Below are 24568 nucleotides of genomic sequence, written 5' to 3'. Positions count from 1 at the left end.
TCTATGTCTGTGTCTTTATCCCCGTCTTGCCCCTACGTTCTTCATGACCTTTTTTTTTTTTTTTTAGATTCCATATATATGTGTTAGCATACGGTATTTGTTTTTCTTGTTCTGACTTACTTCACTCTGTATGGCAGACTCTAGATCCATCCACCTCACTACAAATAACTCAATTTCATTTCTTTTTATGGCTGAGTAATATTCCATTGTATATATGTGCCACATCTTCTTTATCCATTCATCCGATGATGGACACTTAAGTTGTTTCCATCTCCGGGCTATTGTAAATAGAGCTGCAATGAACATTTTGGTACATGACTCTTTTTGAATTATGGTTTTCTCAGGGAATATGCCCAGTAGTGGGATTGCTGGGTCATATGGTAGTTCTATTTGTAGTTTTTTAAGGAACCTCCATACTGTTCTCCACAGTGGCTGTTTCAATTTACATTCCCACCAAGAGTGCAAGAGGGTTCCCTTTTCTCCACACCCTCCCCAGCATTTGTTGTTTCTAGATGTTTTTGATGATGGCCATTCTGACTGGTGTGAGATGATATCTCATTGTAGTTTTGATTTGCATTTCTCTAATGATTAATGATGTTGAGCATTCTTTCATGTGTTTGTTGGCAATCTGTATATCTTCTTTGGAGAAATGTCTATTTAGGTCTTCTTTTTGGGTTGGGTTGTTTGTTTTTTTGATATTGAGCTGCATGAGCTGCTTGTAAATTTTGGAGATTAATCCTTTGTCAGTTGCTTCATTTGCAAATATTTTCTCCCATTCTGAGGGTTGTCTTTTCGTCTTGTTTATGGTTTCCCTTGCTGTGCAAAAGCTTTGAAGTTTCATTAGGTCCCATTTGTTTATTTTTGTTTTTATTTCCATTTCTCTAGGAGGTGGGTCAAAAAGGATCTTGCTGTGATTTATGTCATAGAGTGTTCTGCCTATATTTTCCTCTAAGAGTTTGATAGTGTCTGGCGTTACATTTGGTCTTTAATCCATTCGGAGTTTATTTTTGGGTATGGTGTTAGGAAGTGTTCTAATTTCATTCTTTTACATGCAACTGTCCAGCTTTCCCAGCACCACTTACTGAAGAGGCTGCCTTTTCTCCACTGTATGCTCTGGTCCCCTTTAGCAAAAATAAGGTGACCATATGTGCGTGGGGTTCTCTCTGGGCTTTCTATCCTGTTCCCCCAATGGTTACTTGTTGTGATAAGTTATGTATATATAATGTACGATGTTAAAATCAGGAAGTTGACATTGATACCATGGGTGTGTATAATTCTATGCTGTATTATCACACGTGCAGATTCTTGTAACCACCACCCCTAACAAGATGAACAACAATTTTATCACCACAAAGCTCTCCCTTTGTGCCACCCCTTTATTGTCACACCTGCCCTTCCATCCCTCACCATCCCTGTCTCTTGGCAACCACTAATCTGTTACCTATCACTGTAACTTTGTCATTTTTGAACTGTTATATAAATGGAATCATATAGTATGTGACCAGATGAAACTGACATTTTTCACCCAGCATAATTGAGGTCCATGCAAGTTGTTGGCTGTTTCAATAGTTTGTTCCTCTTTATTGCTGAATAAGATTCCATGCTATGGATGTCAGTCTTGTGGACAGCATATAATGGGATCATGTATTTTACTCCACTTTACCAATCTCTTTTAATTGGTACATTTAGACTATTTACATTTAATGTGATTAGTGATGTTAGGTTTAATAAAGTCTGTCATTTTATTTTTGTTCACTCTATGTTCCCTCTATTTTTTGTTTTTGTCATCTTTTTCCTGACTTCTTATGGGTTACTTGAACATTTTTTAAAATTCCACTATTAAATTCATAGTGTTTTTGAGGTATCCTTTTGTATAGATATTTTAGTGGTTGCTCTAGGTATTATAATACACACACATAACTTATCATAGTCTACTGCCATGGGCATTTTATCAGTTTCAGTGAAATATAGAAACCTTTTCCCTTTTAAAAGCTCTTTTTCCCTCACCAGTTTATAATTGTTTTAACTGTTTCTTCCACATTGAGAACCAAATCAGATGTATTATATGTTTTGGTTCAGTCATCAAACATGATTAAGAAAACTCAGAAAAGAGAAGGAATGTCTATTGTGTTTACCCATATTTTTGCTCTTTTAGTTCCTTCTTCCTTCTTGATGTTCCAAGATTCCTTCTTTTATCATTTCCTTTCTGTTTCAAGAACTTCCTCTAGCCATCATGTTAGCGTAGGTTTGCTGATGACAAATTCCACTAGTGTCTGAGAATATCTTGATTTCCCTTTCATTCCTTAAGGATAATTTTGCCAGATATGGAATCTGGGGTTGATATATATTTTTTTCAGTACAGTCCCCAACTTATGATGGTTTTGCCTAATGATGGTTCTACCTAATGACGTTACGATGGTGCAAAAGCTATACACATTCAGTAGAAACCGTGCTTTGAATTTTGAACTTTTCCCGGGCTAGGACTGTGTGGTATAATACCTTCTTGTGATGCTGGGCAGTGGCAGAGCAGTGAGCTGCAGCTCCCAGTCAGCCATGCCATCATGAGCGTAAACAGTCGATACACCTACTACCATGCTGTACCCATACAAACATTCTGTTTTTCACTTTCAGTACAGTATTCAACAAATTACATGGAATACTCAATACTTTATTATAAAATAGGCTTTGTGTTAGATGACTTTGCCCAACGGTAGGCTAATGTAAGTGTTCTGAGCATCCTTAAGGTAGGCTAGACTAAGCTATGATGTTCAGTAGGTGAGGTGTATTAAATACATTTTCTACTTATGATATTTTCAACTTACAATAGATTTATTGGAATGTAATTCCATTAAAAGTCCAGGAAGATCTGTGCTTGAAAAATGTAGTGCCACTTCCTTCTGACTGTCATGGTTTTTGATGAGAAATCTGCCGTTATCCAAATTATTTTTTTTCCTAATGGGTAATGTGTCGTTTCTCTCTGGCTGCTTTCAAGACTTTTTCTTTGTCTCTAGTTTTTTGACATTTACTTGTGGTGTTTTTTTTTGGCATGGGTTTCTTCGGGTTTATCCTGTTTGGGATTTTCTCAGCTTCTTGAATCTTTATGGAGGTTTATGTCTTTTGCCAAATTTGGGAATTGAAATTCGCCATCATTTCTTCTGCCATCATTTCTTCTAATACTTTTTTCACCCTGCCCTCTCTTTTCTTCTGAGGCTCTGATGACAGGAATGTAAGATTTTAGATCTTTTGATTTAGTTCCAAAGGTTTATGAGGCTCTGTTAATTTTTTTTTTTCCAGTCTGTTTTCTCTTTGTTGTTCAGATTGGGTTATTTTGATTATTTTTCACAAGATTCACTGATATTGGGTCCTCTCCATTCTGCTATTGAGCTCATCCATTAAGTTTTTTGTTTCAACTATTGTATTTTCTGTTGTAAAATTTTCATTTGTTTTTATCATTTATATCTTCTAGTTAACGCTTAGGGTTTCCATTTTTTCCATTTGTTTAGTTTGCCCGTTGAAGCACTTCTATGATGGCTACTTTAAGATCCTTATCAGATAATTCCAACGTCTGTGTCATCTTGATGTTGGCATATATTGACTGCCTTTTCTCATTCTACTTGAGATTTTCCTGGTTCTTAGTATAATAAGTGACTTCAGTTGTATCCAGGACATTTTGGGTATTATGAGAATCTGGGTCTTATTTAGTTTGTCTGTCTTAGCTGACCCTTTCTGATACCATCCTGGGAGGGGAAAGGGGAATGTTACCTCGCTACCACCAGGTGAGGATAGAAGTCCAGGCTCCTCACTTGGCCTCTTCTGATACCACTCAGGCTGGCAGTGGGGGAGGTGCCCTGTTACTGCTTTCCATGTAGCCTCCACTGACACCTCACCTTACTGCTCATTACTGCTGCAGTAGTGAAAGTCCTGACCCTCACTCTTCTCTGATACCACCCCAGTGTGTCTGTGTGTGTGTGTGTGTGTGTGTGTGTGTGTGTGTGTGTGTGTGTCCGTGTCCTTGTTACAGTTAGGCAGGAGTGGAAGTCTAGACTCCTTGCTTGGCTTTTGCCAATGGGGTGGAAGTGGGACCATGGTTTTTTCCATGGTCTTTGGCTAGAATAGAGCAATTATTGTATAAAATTTTTCTGTCTTGCTAGGTCACCCATCCTTAGTGCTTTGGCTAGACAAAGAGGGCTTTTCTTGGGGCATTTTTGTGTGTTCCTATTGGTGTTTTTAGAATGCTGGCTTCTCTAGTACCCAGTCTGGAATATATGAAGCAAAAAGAAAACTCAGGGAACTCACTGTCTTGTCATTTCTTGGGGCAGGGATTTCTCTGTCTGCCTTCTTCTCTTTACTGTTCAGAGTTTTCTGTATGTTTGGTTAATATGTAACGTCCAGGGTTTTCATTGTACTTAGCACGAAGAATAGGGAGAAGTGTGTCTACTCTGTTTTGTTCTGTAATTGGAAGTCCTGATCTTGAACCTGAGAAAACTCATTTAGGATATTGTCATCTGAAGACTCATAGTCTGAGATTTCACTTTTATGATCAATTTTACCAACATTATTAGAGTTCAGACTGATACTGTCTCTCCACATTCATTTCCTGGTTCGTCTTAATAATTATGAAATATTTTCCTCTCGCAGTTTCCTTTCTTTGCCATTATGGGTACAAGAAGCAAAAATCCTAAATTTTCGATTGTTTTCATTGAAGGTTACAAAAAACTACAAAGTTAGGGTCTCCAGGCAGGTAGACTGTTTACATCAGTCAGAGAATAAAGTCCTCGGTAGGGGCCTCCTTGGTGGTGCAGTTGTTAAGAATTTGCCTGCCAATGCAGGGGACACAGGTTCAAGCCCCGGTCCGGGAAGATGCCACATGCTGTGGAGCAGCTAAGCCTGTGTGCCACAACTACTGAGCCTGCGCTCTAGAGCCCACGTGCCACAAATATTGAAGCCCGCGTGCCTAGAGCCCGTGCTCCACAACAAGAGAAGCCACTGCAGTGAGAGGCCCGCGCACCGCCATGAAGAGTAGCCCCCGCTCGATGCAAATAAAGAAAGCCTGCGTGTAGCAATGAAGACCCAACACAGCCATAAATTAAAAACAAAAGAAAAAAAAGTCCTCGGTAATTTGAAACATAGACAACAGAGAAGATGGGGATATTGTGAGGTGGATGGGGGAGACTGAATATGAAAGAAGGAAAGAAGTGAGAGATGTGAAGCATGTGGTTGAAAATGAAAAGTCCAGAACGAAACACAGAAGAAGAATTTGAAAAGGGTTTTGCAGAAGTATATGATGGGAGAAACGTGGAAAATAAGGAAAAGAGGAAAGTGAGGAGAGGGAAGAAGAAATCGCGAAATTAGTCATAAAAGGAGTAACCATGTCCAGCTAGGGAGATACAGTAAGAGGACACCACCTTCATTGGTAGAGCTAGTCCACAGTGTGGAATTGATTAATTACCAGTATCCTTCTTTTTTTTTTTTTTTTTTTTGCGGTACACGGGCCTCTCACTGTTGTGGCCTCTCCCGTTGCAGAGCACAGGCTCCAGATGCGCAGGCTCAGCGGCCATGGCTCACGGGCCCAGCTGCTCCGCGGCATGTGGGATCTTCCCGGACCGGGGCACGAACCTGTGTCCCCCGCATCGGCAGGCAGACTCTCAACCACTGCGCCACCAGGGAAGCCCCAGTATCCTTTTTAAGTAAAGATGATTCTAATGAAGAATAAAATGCTCTGTCTTGAGGGATTATTCATAGAAACATAAATACCATTATATCTTTTAGAATACAAATTTTTTTTTTCTTTTGGGAACAAATCAACACCTTTATAGAAAATGTCTGCCAATAAGTTTAAGTACTTAAGGAAAATTAGTTTATAACCATTTGGTGATTTTTACTCCAAGCTCCTTATGGCTTGTTGAATTTCAAAAACCCAGATTGCATAAAATCATAATTTTATATTTTTTAGAAGTAAAAAACTGTTGTTATGGCTAAGTTTACTTTAATGAACATTATCCTAGGTTATGCAAATTATTGTTTTTTCCTCTCATTTCACAATGGTAATAGAATTTGGGACTTAATGATAAAATTACTAAAAATAGATTACCCTGTCTTCAAGGGAAATCAAGGAAAATGATTGCAACTATTTAGATGGAGAAAATATTTCTAAGAAAGTGTGTGTTATAGGTATATGCAGCATCATTTTATATCTTAAGGTTTTGTGCTTTATAAGGTCAGTGGATGGATTTACTTATTAAACCTCTCCCTAGAAGTTTGTTTGGAATGACAGCATTAATGATTATATTACTTATGGGACAACTCAGAAATAGTGATCATGTTCCAGAAAACTTTTCAACCATAGCGTATCTGATATTCACTACTTAGGGTCCTGTTTTGTAAGCATAGTGAAAACATTATGTAAAGAAACAAATAGAATTATATTCTTTGTTTTAATGTAAATAAAATATATGATTCTGTATATCTGTGAGCCCCATTTTCCCTTTTGAGTTTAGAAGAGTACAGGTCTTTTCATAATCCGTGGGTCCTGACTGAAATACTCCAAAAATAGGGATTGATCTTGTTAATTCCTGTAACTCTTAAAAGACACCTTGGAAATAGGTGTCCACTGGATATTTTGAAACCCTCTCTGCTCCAAGTGTTATCTTGAGGATTATGGACCTGAAATTTTTGATGAACCCCTCCTGTCCCTGGAGTTCTTAACATCTAGTCCAAAGGAGAGCAGGACAGCATAGATTTCCAGGCTGCTAGAGACTAGACCTACATTGAGGACAGTATACTCTCCCTTAGAGCTACTCACTCAGTGGCCCAGCATCACCTTGGAGCTTGTTAGAAATTCTCAGGCCCCATGTCAGACCTGTGGAATCAGCATCTTTGGAGATAGGGTCCAGAATTTTGTGTTTTAACAAGCTCTTCCTGGTGGTTCTTATGCACAATAAAGTTAAAGAAACGAGAGACCCAGTCTTGTTTGTCACTTTCAGCTAACCATTTTTAGCTCATTAGAATTGTCTTTTCAAATTCTGGTCTTTTAACCTATTTCATTTGGACTCCTGTCTTTCGGTTTTTCTAGGCTTTAGCTCTCCTAAACTACCTTCTGAATCCAGTTCTTTAATTTTTTCTGTAAGATATTTGTAATATTAAATTGTCCATAATTTCACATTAAGCCTTCTCCTTTCTATTTAAAAATGGTTGTATAAGAATGGTGAATGTGAAATAAAATGTTTTCAGTCAGTGACTTCCTGAAGTATACAACTTGGTAAGTTTTGGAATCTGTTACTCAGGGAGTTTTTCATATTTTTCAAAAAGTTTTATCTGTATGAAGTAGTTCAGGGTAGTACTAAAGAACAGAGGAATGCAGATGACTTGTCAACATTCTTTCCAGTGCCAGAATTTTATGATTTAATAAATATTAAAATTAAATTATTTAAAAGTGGGTTTAATTTTTGGTAATTTTAATTTCAACATAAAAAGCCCATTTTTAAATGTTAGCTCATAGAATTAAGTAGTATCCTCCGAGTCTTGCTAATAACAAGGTACTATTTGAAAAATGAACTTTTCTGTTCTGTTTTTATGTATCAGGTTAGTTATTTGTGCATCTTTATGTTAATTTTTCATCTATACTATTTATAGATTTTTAAATTACATTGTTGAATCTAAGACTTATTTAATTTGCTGAACAATCTGAAATTGCTATTTTTTGTCAAAAGTGGTCAAATATAAGCAGTTTCATATGGTTCAACCAGTAATTCTTTGAAAGCCTAAAGGTACCCTTTTCACTGGAAAACTGACTTGATTACTTGATTTGAAGGAATTAAAGTGGTTTCTTTAGAAATTTTCTGTTTCAGATTCTTAGGTTCACAGAATGTGATTTGTACTTAGATTTGTCTAATCTGGGTATGTGCTTTTCTACAATTAAAAAAAGTTAGATTCAATCTTCAGTAAAAACAAAATGGTAAACAAAACCAGGGACTTCCAGTAAGATGATAGTGTGAAAGTTTCCTCATGGGTTCCTGCTAGGTTCCTGCACAGAAACTGATTGAAATGATTCAGAGAAATGCAAAAATAAGAATTTTGATACTAATGTTGAAAACAGGAAATTGTCAAACACATATCACTAATTTGAAGGAGGATTTTGTCTATTATGTTACGGTTTGAACTTTTTCTGAGAGCTGGTAAGCCACTGTCCCCAAGAGAGCACGGTAGTACTATGTGAAATATGAATGGAGAAAATTCTAGAGGTCACTAGTAACGCTATGTTTGTGTGGACTGTGGAGGATACGCTGCAAGGGAGGGTTGTAGAAAGACCATGTGTAACTGCTCTCTGCTTAGAAGAGCCAACAGTGTCCCGTGGAATTCCTAGCAGGACTAGCTGAGAGCTTTACTGCATAGTCTTGGCTTTCTAGGTAGAGTGTGGACTTGCTCTGATGTCATGGAGACAACACTTTTATTTTTTTATTATGTTTTAAAATGTATTTTATTGAAGTATAGTTGGTTTACAGTGTGTTAGTTTCAGGTATCCAGCAAAGTGATTCAGTTTTACACATAAATATTACACATATAAATATTCTTTTTTCACATTCTTTTCCATTATGGTTTCTTACAGGATACTGAATAGAGTTTGTGTGCTATACAGTAGGACCTTGTTGTTTATCCATTTTGTATATAGTAGTTTGCATCTGCTAACCCCAAACTCCCAGGAGAGAACACTTTTAATACGGAAGGGTGGTGTTAGAAGCAAAGGATGGATGCGAGCGAGATGGGAAGTGACCTCATGCTGAGCCCTTTCACAGCTGTGGGCTCTGCAGTAAGAGCACTAGTCACATCTGGACCTGAAAGAAAATACGTGTGATTTTATCCAGCGGTCCGTGGGCCCCAGGGATCTTTTCAAAAGCATGGCCAGTTCACCTCAAAGCAGGTGGGCAGTTTGGAATTTGGAGTGGGAGTATTTGTCCACTGCTACTGGCTACTCTCCTTACTTGGTGAGGCTGGCCTTCGGGAAGATGGTTCCCAAAAGTACCAAGAAAATGCATGTAGGGCAGAGGCTACGCCCAGATCCATAGCCCTCCCACCACTCAAGAGCTGCTAAAAGACTGAACCTGTACGCCATCCCCTCCTCCTGCTTACTTCTTAAAAACTTAATTTTTAAAAAAGTTTCAAATGAAGAAATGCAGAGTTATAAGGACGGTACAAACAACTTCTCTATGCATTTCACGTACTGTGAACTTTTTGCCTCTATCATCTTTTTATGTATCTATAGATATTAGTTTCTTTTCAGGACCATTTGAGAGTAAATTACAGAAATTGTGCCTTTTTACTCCTAAATAATTTTATTTCCAACAACAGGGAATTCTCTTACATTACAACAGTTCAGGTGTCAAATTTAGGAAATGTATCATTGGTACAGTGTTACGTGCTCTTTGGCATACTCTTTGGCACAATGTTACATACTCTGTCGTCTATCTTCTGTTACTTTGTTCTAATAACGTTCTTTATAGCGTTTTTTTCTTTCTGGTCCAGTATCCCATCCAGGATTGTAGTTTGTATGTAGTTGTCTCGTCCCCTTCAGTCTGTTGTCTGGGGCAGTTCCTAAGTCTCTGTCTTCGATGACCTTGACATTTTTTATAGCAGAAGCTTTTTGTTTTGTGCATTGTTGCTCACTTTGGATGTGTCTGATGTTTCCTTGAGATTAGGTTCAGATGATGCATTTTTGGCAAGAATACCACATAAATGAGGTGTGTCCTCTGTGCATCATGGCAGAGGGTACGTGATGTCTGGTCCGTTACTGCTGATGTGAACTTTGATCATGTGATTAACATGATATCTGCCAGGTTTCTCCAAGATAAAGGTAGCGTTTTTCCTTTTGTAAATGAATGGCTACTTTGTGGGAAGATACTTTGAGATGATACACATATCCTGTTCCTCATTAAACTTTCACCTACCGGTTTTGGCTTCCTTTTTTTTTTTTTGATTAAAAATTTTTAAAAAAAATTGACACAATTTTTAAAAGTTACTTCTCATTTACAATTATTATAAAATATTGGCTATATTAGCCATGTTGTACAGTACATTCTGGAATCTATCCTATACCCAGTAGTTTCTGCCTCCCACTCCCCGTCCCCTGTCTGGCTCTTCCCCTCTTCCCTTTCCCCACTGGTAACCACTAGTCTGTTCACTATATGTGTGAGTCTGCTTCTTTTTTGTTATATTCACTAATTTGCTGTATTTTTTAGATTCCACATATAGGTGGAATCTGTACAGCATTTGTCTTCCTCTAGAATCCATTTTTTTTTTTTTTTTTTAAATTTATTTATTTATTTATTTATGGCTGTGTTGGGTCTTCGTTTCTGTGCGAGGGCTTTCTCTAGTTGTGGCAAGTGGGGGCCACTCTTCATTGCGGTGCGCGGGCCTCTCACTGTTGCGGCCTCTCTTGTTGTGGAGCACAGGCTCCGGACGCGCAGGCTCAGCGGCCATGGCTCACGGGCCCAGTTGCTCCGCGGCATGTGGGATCTTCCCAGACCAGGGCTCGAACCCGTGTCCCCTGCATTGGCAGGGAGATTCTCAACCACTGCGCCACCAGGGAAGCCCTAGAATCCATTTTTGATTTTTGCCTGACTCAGTTATTGCTTGGACAGTTGCAAAGGGGTGATTTTCTAACATTCGTCCTTCTTTCATCATTTATAAGCTGGCATTCCGCTGTAAGAAACACTTTTCTCTCATCTGTTAGTTGTTATTTATTAATATGGACTCACAGATTCTTACTTTCTTTAATAAGTTATAATTCATTACCATCAGTATTTGTTTTGGTACTTAAATTGCAGTGAATTTAGCCAGGGGGAGCACGTCGAGTGGCTTCCTGTGCCCTTATGATATGTCCTATCTTATTATTATTTTTTTTTGACTTCTGTCCTCAAGGAATTTATTTTTATTTATTTATTTATTTTTAACATCTTTATTGGAGTATAATTGCTTTACTTTACAGTGGTTTGTTACTTTCTGCTTTATAACAAAGTGAATCAGCTATACATATACCTATATCCCCATATCTCCTCCCTCTTGCGTCTCCCTCCCACCCTCCCTATCCCACCCCTCTAGGTGGTCACAAAGCACTGAGCTGATGTCTCTGTGTTATGTGGCTGCTTCCCTCTAGCTATTTTACATTTGGTAGTGTATATAAGTCCATGCCACGCTCTCACTTTGTCCCAGCTAACACTTCCCTCTCCACATGTCCTCAAGTCCATTCTCTACGTCTGTGTCTTTATTCCTGTCCTGCCCCGAGGTTCTTCAGAACTTTTTTTTTTTTTTACATTCCATATATATGTGTTAGCATACGGTATTTGTTTTTCTCTTTCTGACTAACTTCACTCTATGACAGACTCTAGGTCCATCCACCTCGCTACAAATAACTCAATTTCATTTCTTTATATGGTTAAGTGATATCCCATTGTATATATTTGCCACATCTTCTTTATCCATTCATCTGTCAGTGGACACTTAGGTTGCTTCCATGTCCTGGCTATTGTAAATAGAGCTGCAGTGAACATTGTGGTACATGACCCTTTTTGAATTATGGTTTTCTCACGGTATATGCTCAGTAGTGGGTTTGCTGGGTCATATGGTAGTTCTATTTTTAGTTCTTTAAGGAACCTTCATAGTGTTCTCCATAGTGGCTGTATCAATTTACATTCCCACCAACAGTGCAAGAGGGTTCCCTTTTCTCCACGCCCTCTCCAGCATTTATTGTTTGTAGATTTTTTGACGATGGCCATTCTAACTGGTGTGAGGTGATACCTCTTTGTAGTTTAGATTTGCATGTCTCTAATGATTAGTGATGTTGAGCATCTTTTCATGTGTTTGTTGGCAATCTGTATATCTTCCTTGGAGAAATGTCTATTTAGGTTTTCTGCCCATTTTGGGGTTGGGTTGTTTGTTTTTTTGATATTGAGCTGCATGAGCTGCTTGTATGTTTTGGAGATTAATCCTTTGTCAGTTGCTTCATTTGCAAATCTTTTCTCCCATTTTGAGGGTTGTCTTTTTGTCTTGTTTATGGTTTCCTTTGCTGTGCAAAAGCTTTGAAGTTTCATTAGGTCCCCTTTGTTTATTTTTATTTCCATTTCTCTAGAAGGTGGGTCAAAAAGGATCTTGCTGTGATTTATGTCATAGAGTGTTCTGCCTATGTTTTCCTCTAAGAGTTGATAGTGTCTGGCCTTACTTTTGGTCTTTAATCCATTTTGAGTTTATTTTTGGGTATGGTGTTAGGGAGTGTTCTGATTTCATTCTTTTACAAGTAGCTGTCCAATTTTCCCAGCACCACTTATTGAAGAGGCTGTCTTTTCTCTATTGTATACTCTTGCCTCCTTTATCAAAAATAAAGTGACCATATGTACGTGGGTTTATCTCTGGGCTTTTTATCCTGTTCCATTGATCTATATTTCTGTTTTTGTGCCAGTACCATACTGTCTTGGTTACTGTAGCTCTGTAGTATAGTCAGATCAGGGAGCCTGATTCTTCTAGCTCTGTTTTTCTTTCTCAAGATTGCTTTGGCTATTCGGAGTCTATTGTGTTTCCTTACAAATTGTGAAATTTTTTGTTCTAGTTCTGTGAAAAATGCCATTGGTAGTTTCATAGGGATTGCATTGAATCTGTAGATTGCTTTGGGTAGTATAGTCATTTTCACAGTATTGATTCTTCCAATCCAAGAATATGGTATATCTCTCCATCTGTTTGTATCATCTTTCATTTCTTTCATCAGTGTCTTATAGTTTTCTGCATACAGGTCTTTTGTCTCCCTAGGTAGGCTTATTCCTAGGTATTTTATTCTTTTTGTTGCAATGATAAATGGGAGTGTTTCCTTTCTTTCAGATTTTTCATCATTAATGTATAGCAATGCAAGAGATTTCTATGCATTAATTTTCTTTCCAGCTACTCTGCCAAATTCATTGATTAGCTCTAGTAGTTTTCTGTTAGTGTCTTTAGGATTCTCTATGTATAGTATCATGTCATCTGCAAACAGTGACAGCTTTACTTCTTCTTTTGTGATTTGGATTCCTTTTATTTCTTTTTCTTCTCTGATTGCTGTGGCTAAAACTTCCAAAACTATGTTGAAAAATAGTGGTGAGACTGGGCAACCTTGTCTTGTTCCTGATCTTAGTGGAAATGGTTTCAATTTTTCACCATTGAGAAGGATGTAGGCTCTGGGTTTGTCATATATGCCCTTTATTATGTTGAGAAAAGTTGCCTCTATGCCTACTTTCAGGAGGGTTTTTATCATAAATGGGTGTTGAATTTTTTCAGAAGCTTTTTCTGCATCTATTGAGATGATGATATGGTTTTTATCCTTCAGTTTGTTAATATGGTGTACCACATTGGTTGATTGGTGTATATCGAAGAATCCTTGTATTCCTGGGATAAACCCCATTGATGATGGTGTATGATCCTTTTAATGCGCTGTTGGATTCTGTTTGCTAGTATTTTGTTGAGGTTTTTTTGCATCTATGTTCATCTGTGATATCGGCCTGTAGTTTTCTTTTTTGTGACATCTTTCTCAGGTTTTGGAATCAGGGTGGTGATGGCCTCATAGAATGAGTTTGGGAGTGTTCCTCCCTCTGCTATATTTTGGAAGAGTTTTAGAAGGACAGGTGTTAGCTATTCTCTAGCTGTTTGGTAGAATTCGCCTGTGAAGCTATCTGGTCCTGGGCTTTTGTTTGTTGGAAGATTTTTAATCACAGTCTCAATTTCAGTGTTTATGATTGGTCTGTTTATATTTTCTGTTTCTTCTTGGTTCAGTCTTGGAAGGTTGTGCTTTTCTAAGAATTTGTCCATTTCTTCCAGGTTGTCCATTTTATTGGCATAGAGTTGCTTGTAGTAATCTCTCATGATCCTTTGTATTTCTGCAGTGTCAGTCGTTACTTCTTTTTCATTTCTAATTCTCTTGATTTGAGTCTTCTCCTTTTTTTCTTGATGAGTCTGGCTAATGGTTTATCAAGTTTCTTTATCTTCTCAAAGAAACAGCTTTTAGTTTTATTGATTTTTTCTACTGTTTCCTTCATTTCTTTTTCATTTATTTCTGATCTGATCTTTATGATTTTTTACCTTCTGCTAATTGTGGGGTTTTTTTGTTCTTTGTTCTCTAATTGCTTTAGGTATAAGGTTAGGTTGTTTATTTGATATTTTTCTTGTTTCTTGAGGTAGGATTGTACTACTATAAACTTCCCTCTTAGAACTGCTTTTGCTGCATCCCATAGGTTTTGGGTCGTCGTGTTTTCATTGTCATTTGTTTCTAGGTATTTTTTGATTTCTTCTTTGATTTCTTCAGTGATCTCTTGGTTATTTAGTAGTGTATTGTTTAGCCTCCATGTGTTTGTATTTTTTACAGATTTTTTCCTGTAACTGATATGTAGTTTCATAGCGTTGTGCTCAGAAAAGATATTTGATATGATTTCAATTTTCTTAAATTTACCAAGGCTTGATTTGTGACCCAATATATGATCTATCCTGGAGAATGTTCCATGAGCACTTGAGAAAAATGTGTATTCTGTTGTTTTTGGATGGAATGTCCTATAAATATCAATTAAGTCCATCTTGTTTAATGTATCATTTAAAACTTGTGTTTCCTTATTTATTTTCATTTTGGATGATCTATCCACTGGTGAAAGTGGGGTGTTAAAGTTCCCTACTATGATTGTGTTACTGTAGATTTCCCCTTTTATGCCTGTTAGTATTTGCCTTATGTATTGAGGTGCTCCTTTGTTGGGTGCATAAATATTTTAAATGGTTATATATTTTTCTTGGAATGATACCTTGATTATTATTTAGTGTCCTTCTTTGTCTCTTGTAATAGTCTTTATTTTAATATCTATTTTATCTGATATGAGAATTGCTACTCCAGCTTTCTTTTGATTTCCATTTGCATGGAATATCTTTTTCCATCCCCTCACTTTAAGTCTGTACGTGTCTCTAGGTCTGAAGTGGGTCTCTCTTTTTTTTTTTTTGCCATACGCGGGCCTCTCACTGCTGCGGCCTCTCCCACCATGGAGCACAGGCTCCGGACGCGCAGGCCCAGCGGCCATGGCTCACGGGCCCAGCCGCTCCGTGGCATGTGGGATCCTCCTGGACTGGGGCACGAACCCACGTCCCCTGCATCGGCAGGCGGACTCTCAACCACTGCGCCACCAGGGAAGCCCTGAAGTGGGTCTCTTGTATACAGCACATACATGGGTCTTATTTTTGTATCCATTCAGCCAGTCTATGTCTTTTGGTTGGAGCATTTAATCCATTTACATTTAAGGTAAGTATCAATATGTATGTTCCTACTACCATTTTCTTCATTGTTTTGGGTTTGTTTTTGTAGGTCCTTTTTCTTCTCTTGTGTTTCCCACTTAGAGAAGTTCCTTTAGCATTTGTTGTAGAGCTGGTTTGGTGGTGGTGAATTCTCTTAGCTTTTGCTTGTCTGTAAAGTTTTAAATTTCTCTGTCAAAGCTGAATGAGATCCTTGCTGGGTAGAGTAATCTTGGTTGTAGGTTCTTCCCTTTCAGCACTTCAAATATGTCCTGCCCTTCCCTTCTTGCTTGCAGAGTTTCTGCTGAAAGATCAGCTGTTAACCTTATGGGGTTTCCCTTGTATGTTATTTGTTGTTTTTCCCTTGCTTCTTTTAATATTTTTTCTTTATTTAATTTTTGATAGTTTGATTAATATATGTCTTGGCATGTTTCTCCTTAGATTTATCCTGTATGGGACTCTCTGCACTTCCTGGACTTGATTAACTATTTCCTTTCCCATATTAGGGAAGGTTTCACCTATAATGTCTTCAAATATTTTCTCATCCCTTTCTTTTTCTCCTCTTCTTCTGGAACCCCAATAATTCGAATGTTGGTGCGTTTAATATTGTCGCAGAGGTCTCTGAGACTGTTCTCAATTCTTTTCAGTCTTTTTTCTTTATTCTGCTCTGCAGTAGTTATTTCCACTATTTTATCTTCTAGGTCACTTATCCGTTTTTCTGCCTCAGTTATTCTATTGATTCCTTCTAGAGAATATTTAATTTCATATATTGTGTTGTTCATCATTGTTTGTTTGCTCTCTAGTTTTTCTATGTCCTCGTTAAACGTTTCTTGTATTTTCTCTATTCTACTTCCAAGATTTTGGATCATCTTTACTATCATTATTCTGAATTCTTTTTCAGGTAGACTGCCTATTTCTTCTTCATTTGTTAGGTCTGGTGGGTTTTTACCTTGCTCCTTCATCTGCTGTGTGTTTCTCTGTCTTCTCATTTTGCTTAACTCACTGTGTTTTGGGTCTCCTTTTCACAGGCTGCACGTTCGTAGTTCCCATTGTTTTTGTTGTCTGACCCCAGTGTCTAAGGCTGGTTCAGTGGGTTGTGTAGGCTTCCTGGTGTAGGGGACTAGTGCCTGTGTTCTGGTCGATGGGGCTGGATCTTGTCTTTCTGGTGGTCAGGTCCGTGTCCAGTGGTGTGTTTTGGGGTGTCTGTGACCTTATTATGATTTTAGGCAGCCTCTCTGCTAATGCGTGTGGTTGTGTTCCTGTCTTGCTAGTTGTTTGTCATAGGGTGTGCGGCACTGTAGCTTGCTGGTCGTTGAGTGGAGCTGGGTCTTTGCGTTGAGATGGACATCTCTGGGAGAGCTTTTGCTGTTTGATATTATGTGTAGCTGGGAGCTCTCTGGTGGACCAATGCCCTGATCTTGGCTCTCCCACCTCAGAGGCACAGGCCTGACACCTGGCCGGAGCACCAAGACCCTGTCAGCCACACGGCTCAGAAGAAAAGGGAGAAAGAAAGAAAGAAAGAAAGAAAAAGTAAATTTATTAAAATAAAAAATAATTATTAAAAATGAAATTGAAAATAAAAAAGGAAAAAGAAAAAAGAGAGCAACTAAACCAAAAAACAAATCCACCAATGATTACAAGCACTAAAAAGTATACTAAAAAAAAACCAAAAAAACCCCCAAAAAAACCGGACAGAGAGAACCCTAGGACAAATGGTAATAGCAAAGCTATACAGACAAAATCGCACAAAGAAGCATACAAATACACATTCACAGAAAGAGAAAAAGGAATAAAAAATATATATTGTTGCTCCCAAAGTCCCACTGCCTCAATTTTGGGATGATTCGTTGTGTATTCAGGTATTCCACAGATGCAGGGTACATCAAGTTGATTTTGGAGATTTAATCCGCTGCTTCTGAGGCTGCTGGGAGAGATTTCCCTTTCTCTTCTTTGTGTGCACAGCTCCCGGGGTTCAGCTTTGGATTTGGTCCAAATCCTACCTGCGTGTAGGTCTCCTGAGGGCGTCTGTTCCCGTCCAAAGAGGATGGGGTTAAAGTAGCAGCTGATTAGGGGGCTCCGGCTCACTCAGGCTGGGGAGAGGGAGGGGTACGGAATGCTGGGCCAGCCTGCAGCAGCAGAGGTCAGCATGACGTTTCAACAGCCTGAGGTGCGCCGTGTGTTCTGGGAAGTTGTCCCTGGATCATGGGACCCCGGCATTGGCAGGCTGCACAGGCTCCCAGGAGGGGAGGTGTGGATAGGGACCTGTGCTTGCACGCATGCTTCTTGGTGGCTGCAGCGGCAGCCTTATCATTTCATGCCCGTTTCTGGTGTCTGTGCTGATAGCCACGGCTCACGCCCATCTCTGGAGCTCGTTTAGGCGGTGCTCTGAATCCCCTCTCCTCGCACACCCCGAAACAATGGTCTCTTGCCTCTTAGGCAGTTCCAGACTTTTTCCCAGACTCCCTCCCTGATAGCTGTGGCACATTAGCCCGCTTAAGGCTGTGTTCATGCAGCCAGCCCCAGTCCTTTCCCTGGGGATCTGACCTCCGAAGCCCGAGCCTCAGCTCCCAGCCCCCACCTGCCCAGGCGGATGAGCAGACAAGCCTCTCAGGCTGGTGAGTGCTGGTTGGCATCGATCCTCTGTGTGGGAATCTCTCTGTTTTGCCGTCTGCATCCCTGTTGCTGTGCTCTCCTCTGTGGCTCCGAAGCTTCCCCCTGCCACCCACTGTCTCCAACAGTGAAGGGGCTTCCTAGGGTGGAGAAATTTTCCTCCTTCAGGCTCCCTCCCAGGGGTGCAGATCCTGTCCCTATTATTTTTTCTGTGTTTTTTTCTTTTTTCTTTGCCCTACCCAGGTACATGGCGAGTTCCTTGCCTTTAGGGAGGTCTGAGGTCTTCTGCAAGCATTCAGTAGGTGTTCTGTAAGAGTTGTTCCACATGTAGATGTATTTCTGATGTATTTGTGGGGACGAAGGTGATGTCCACGTCTTACTCTTCTGCCATCTTGAACTTCTCCCTTTTATTATTTTTTTAAATTTAATTTTTTAAAATTGCAATTTATGTCCTTTTTTAAAAATAACATTTTCTTAGACTTTAAAATAAAGACTGTTACAAGAGACAAAGAGGGACACTACATAATGATCAAGGGATCAATCCAAGAAGAAGATTTAATAATTATAAATATTTATGCACGCAACATAGGAGCACCTCAGTACATAAGGCAAATCCTAACAACCATAAAAGGAGAAATCGACTGTAACACAATCATAGTAGGGGAGTTTAACACCCCACTTTCACCAATGGACAGATCATCCAAAATGAAAACAAATAAGGAAACACAAGATTTAAATGATACATTAAACAAGATAGACTTAATTTATATTTATAGGACATTCCATCCCAAAACAACAGAATAAACTTTCTTCTCAAGTGCTCATGGAACATTCTACAGGACAGACCATATCTTGGGTCACAAATCAAGCCTTGGTAAATTTAAGAAAATTGAAATCGTATCAATTATCTTTTCAAATCACAATGCTATAAGGCTAGATATCAATTACAGGAAAAAAAACCTAGAAAATACAAACACATGGAGGCTAAACAATACGCTACTAAATAACCAAGAGATCACTGAAGAAATCAAAAAATACCTAGAAACAAATGACAATGAAAACACGATGACCCAAAACCTATGGGATGCAGCAAAAACAGTTCTAAGACGGAAGTTTATAGCAATACAGTCCTACCTCAAGAAACAAGAAAAATATCAAATAAACAGCTTAACTTTGCACCTAAAGCAATTACAGAAAGAAGAACAACCAAAAAACCCCCCAAAGTTAGCAGAAGGAAAGAAATCTTAAAGATCAGATCAGAAATAAATGAAAAAGAAATGAAGAAAACAGTAACAAAGATCAATAAAACTAAACGCTGGTTCTTTGAGAAGATAAACACACTTGATAAACCATTAGCCAGACTCCTCAAGGAGAAAAGGGGAGAAGACTCAGATCAAATTACAAATGAATTACAAATGAAAAAGGAGAAGTAACAATTGACACTGCAGAAATATAAAGGATCATGGGAGATTACTGTAAGCAACTCTATGCCAATAAAATGGACAACCTGGAAGAAATGGACAAATTCTTAGAAAAGCACAGCCTTCCGAGACTGAACCAGGAAGAAATAGAAAATATAAAGAGACCAGTCACAAGCACTGAAACTGAAACTGGGATTAAAAATCTTCCAACAAACAAAAGCCCAGGACTAGATGGCTTCACAGGAGAATTCTATCAAACATTTAGAGAAGAGCTAACACCTACCCTTCTGAAACTCTTCCAAAATATAGCAGAGGGAGTAACACTCCCAAACTCATTCTATGAGGCCATCATCACCCTGATACCAAAACCATACAGAGATGTCACAAAAAAAGAAAACTACAGGCTAACATCATTGATGCACATAGATACAAAAAACCTCAACAAAATACTAGCAAACAGAATCCAACAGCACATTAAAAGGGTCATACACCATGATCAAGTGTGGTTTATCTCAAGAATGCAAGGATTCTTCAATGTATGAAATCAGTCAATTTGCTACACCATATTAACAAATTGAAGGATAAAAACTATATGATAAACTCAATAGATGCAGAAAAAGCTTTCGAGAAAATTCAACACCCATTTGTGATAAAAACTCTCCAGAAAGTAGGCATAGAGGGAACCTACCTCAACATAATAAAAGCCATGTATGACAAACCCACAGCCAACATTGTTCTCAATGGTGAAAAACTGAAAGCATTTCCTCTAAGATAAGGAACAAGACAAGGTTGCCCACTCTCACCACTGTTATTCAACATAGTTTTGGCCACAGGAATCAGGGAAGAAAAAGAAATTAAAGGCATCCAAATCAGAAGAGAAGTAAAACTCTCACTGTTTGCAGATACTATGTTACTATACATAGAGAAGCCTAAAGATGCTACCAGAAAACTACTGCTAGAACTAATCACTGAATTTGGTAGACTAGCAGGATACAAAATTAATGCACAGAAATCTCTTGCATTTCTATACACAAATGATGAAAAATCTGAAAGAGAAATTCAGGAAACACTCCCATTTACCATTGCAGCAAAAAGGATGGAATACCTAGGAATAAACCTACCGAAGGAGACAAAAGTCCTGTATGCAGAAAACTATAAGACACTGATAAAAGAAATTAAAGGTTGTACAAGCAGATGGAGAGATATACCATGTCCTTGGATTGGAAGCATCAACATTGTGAAAATGACTATACTACCCAAAGCAATCTACAGATTGAATGCAATCCCCATCAAACTAGCCCTGGCATTTTTCACAGAACTAGAACCAAAAAAAATCACAATTTATATGGAAACACAAATGACCCCAATAGCCAAAGCAATCTAAAAAAGAAAAACTGAGCTGGAAGAATCAGGTTCCCAGACTTCAGACTATACTACAAAGCTACAGTAATCAAGACAGTATGGTACTGGCACAAAAACAGAAATATAGATCAATGGAATAGGATAGAAAGCCCAGAGAGAACCCCACGCACATATGGTCACCTTATTTTTGCTAAAGGGGACAAGAGTATACAGCGGAGAAAAGGCAGCCTCTTCAGTTAGTGGTGCTGGGAAAGCTGGACAGTTGCATGTAAAAGAATGAAATTAGAACACTTCCTAACACCATACACAAAAATAAACTCCGAATGGATTAAAGACCAAATGTAACGCCAGACACTATCAAACTCTTAGAGGAAAATACAGGCAGAACACTCTACGACATAAATCACAGCAAGATCCTTTTTGACCCACCTCCTAGAGAAATGGAAATAAAAACAAAAATAAACAAATGGGACCTAATGAAACTTAAAAGCTTTTGCACAGCAAAGGAAACCATAAACAAAATGAAAAGACCACTCTCAGAATGCGAGAAAATATTTGCAAACGAAGCAACTGACAAATGATTAATGTCCGAAATATAGAAGCAGCTCATGCAGCTCAATCTCAAAAAAGCAAATAACCCAATCCAAAAATGGGCAGAAGACTGAAATAGACATTTCTCCAAAGAAGATATACAGACTGCCAACAAACACATGAAAAGATGCTCAACATCACCAATCATTAGAGAAATGCAAATCAAAACCAAAGTGAGATATCACCTCACAGCGGTCAGAATGGCCATCATCAGAAAATCTACAAACAGTAAATGCTGGAGAGGGTGTGGAGAAAAGGAACCCTCCTGCACTGCTGGTGGGAATGTAAATTGATACAGCCTCTATGGAGAACAGTATGGAGGTTCCTTAAAGAACTAAAAGTAGAACTACCATATGACCCAGTAATCCCACTACTGGGCATATACCCTGAGAAAACCATAATTCAAAGAGTCATGTACCACAACGTTCATTGCAGCACTATTTACAATAGCCAGGACATGGAAGCAGCCTAAGTGTTCATCGACAGGTGAGTGGATAAGGAAGATCACACATACAATGGAATATTAGCCATAAAAAGAAACGAAATTGAGTTATTTGTTGTGAGGTGGATGGGCACATAGTCTGTCATCCAGAGTGAAGTCAGAAAGAGAAAAACAAATATTGTATGCTACACATATATATGGAATCTAAGAAAAAAAAAAGGTTCTGATTAACCTAAGGGCAGGACAGAAATAAAGACAGAGAGGTAGAGAATGGACTTAAGGACATGGGGAGGGAGAAGGGTAAGCTGGGATGAAGTGAGAGAGCAGCACTGACATATATACACTACCAAATGTAAGATAGCTAGTGGGAAGCAGCTGCATAGCGCAGGGAGATGAGCTCGGTGCTTTGTGACCACGTAGAGGGGTGGGGTATGGAAGGTGGGAGGGAGACGCAAGAAGGAGGGGATATGGGGATATATGTATGCATATAGCTGATTCACTTTGTTATCCAGCAGAAACTAACACACCATGGTAAAGCAATTATACTCCAATAAATATGTTAAAATAAAGTAAAATAAAATAACATTTTCTTATTTGACACAAGAATGCTCCAGGTTCATCTTAAAGTTATTTTTCCAAAGGGTTCTAATTCTTTTTTAGTGACAGAGGTCTAGAATTCACTATCCTGGCACCATGTGAGTGGTAAGAGGTAAAGGGGGAAGAAATCACAGGACAGTTCACTCATGCTCATTTTGGACACAATCTGCTTGGCGTGATCGGCCCTTGTCCCTACTATTTAGACTTGGCATTTAACATGGTTTTCATTTCTATAGCCTTATATAGTATGTTCTGATTTCAGAGCAAGTTACCTATTATTATTTCTAGATTTTTTTGACCTTTTAAAAACATTCTGTTTTTTACATGAATTTTAGAATCACATGTCAAAATTCAAGTTCCAAAAAATTTTCGTTGATGTTTTAAAAAGTGTTGCATTTATTATTAGTTTAGGGTAGGATTTATCTGTTTTTTTTTGCAAGATTGGGATTAATAAATGACTTCATTTTTTTCTTCCATTACAGGCTCCAGGAAAAGGCTTATAGTTTTTATCACATAACTCTCGTGTGCCTCTTGTTAAAATTGTTATAGTATAATTGTTTGTAGTTTTGTGTTTGTGAATAGTATCTTTTTAACATTTCTTCCATTGTCAGTTAACACATATGGAAAAGTGCCTAAACCATGGGTGTATAGTAATGAATTTTATTTAACCAGGAACCAGGTCAATAAATAGAACCTTGTTGGCACCCTGAGGCTCCCCTGTATGCCCTTTCCTAATCACAACCCCCCTCCCTTCCTTTCCTCCTAAAGCCAGCAAATTATGGAAACTAGAGCTGCTTATTAATACATTGTTCAATACAGGGAACTATGACAGTTAAGCAGGGGAGGCTTTCTTCCCTGCCACAGAATTCTTCAGAGGTATTTACTCTATGGTCCTTTATGTAAGGGCCAAAGAATAATATAATTGCCTATTTTTAAGGCTAGCTTTATGAGACAGGCAGATTTATATTTCTTAATTCTGTTTTGTACAGAATGATTCCATCCTTGATTGAGTAAAGCAGAGATTACAATATAAATTAAAAAGAGTCTTTCCAAGGTTTGTTTTGTTTAGATGTCAGAATAGTAGCCTTAGATTATCTAGCTTGATAGAGAAGCTGAAACGGTTGTTCTGATTTTTCTTAGTTTAATGAGGTTGTGGAAATTGCTCAGACCATTTACCAGCCTCAGCTCCCTTCCAGTGCTGCTGATCAAGATAAATGCATGGTTTCTTTTCTGCCTCTCTTAGATTTTGGTGTCCAGTTCTGTCTTGGGGCCTCTTCTCACTGTGTACTTTGTATCTGAGCTGTCTCATACTATTGCTTCAGTGCCTACGGTTATCCTCATAAAATCCACTTTTATTTCCCAGACCAGGCTTTCCTGACCTGTGATTCTCTTAAATTCAAATAATTGACTTTTAGGGTCATCTTAACATCTACCTGATTGAGTTGTTAGGGATCAGGAATTTGACCAAAGTCTGGCCTAGGGAAATTTTTGCAGAATAGGAAGTACAGAGGAAACAGCCTATGGAAATGAGTGGTTACGCTATAAAATATGTTATATTCATTATATTATTAGATATATTATCATTAGTTTCAATGCTTCATCTCTATCTTCATACAAATAGGGTCTTTATAGTTGTTTGTACCTTTTGAGAAATGATCTTGGTATTATGCTTGAAGTGTTAATTCCAAAAACCTTGTCTATTTCTCCCTATCTTTAACTTTCTGAAGTGCTAATTAGAAAGCGCCCATATTCTTACAGATATTAATAGCACTAAGTTAGTGGTGGCTTTGCCACCACTTTGTTAGTTGGGGCTCTTTTTTATTTTCAATTCTGTCTCAGTGAATTCGTTAATGAATATCTGTTTCTGAAAAATGCAACTTTAAAATCCCTAATGTTACAATTCTGTTTTGATTATAGTGGGTTTTTTTTTTAAAGAAATATACTAATAACTTTTGGTTTTGCTTCTAGAAAAACTGATTGCTTATCAACGAGAATTTCTTGCTTTAAAAGAACGGCTCCGAATAGCTGAACACAGAATCTCTCAGCGGTCTTCCGAACTCAATGCCATTGTACAGCAGTTCAAGCGTGTAGGAGCAGAAACAAACAGAAGTAAGGATACGGTGAATAAATTTTCAGGTACAGACGATATTTTTGGTTTTATGAAAAGATTACATTTTCAACGGGTCATGTGAAATACTCTCTTTGAAAGTTGTCTAGAGTCGCAACATTTGTTACCCTCTACAGAGAGAAAAATCACCATACAAAACTT

At 38.3% G+C, this 24568-nt stretch overlaps 1 protein-coding gene across 1 annotated transcript in view; it reads left to right on the top strand.

The window, feature by feature from the left end:
* The window catches only part of MGAT4A (alpha-1,3-mannosyl-glycoprotein 4-beta-N-acetylglucosaminyltransferase A), a 107263-nt gene that overhangs the window by 25015 nt on the left and 57680 nt on the right, over positions 1-24568 (top strand). The window contains exon 3 of the mRNA XM_082672385.1: positions 24268-24435. Coding sequence (XP_082528511.1) covers positions 24268-24435 — 168 coding nt within the window. The remainder of the gene's footprint in view (positions 1-24267; positions 24436-24568) is intronic.

This window comes from Grampus griseus (genome assembly GCF_964374135.1).
Source record: "Grampus griseus genome assembly, chromosome: 15".
NCBI lineage: Eukaryota > Metazoa > Chordata > Mammalia > Artiodactyla > Delphinidae > Grampus > Grampus griseus.
The sequence above is the reverse complement of the archived record's forward strand: the minus strand, read 5'-3'. Positions and strand labels throughout refer to the sequence as shown.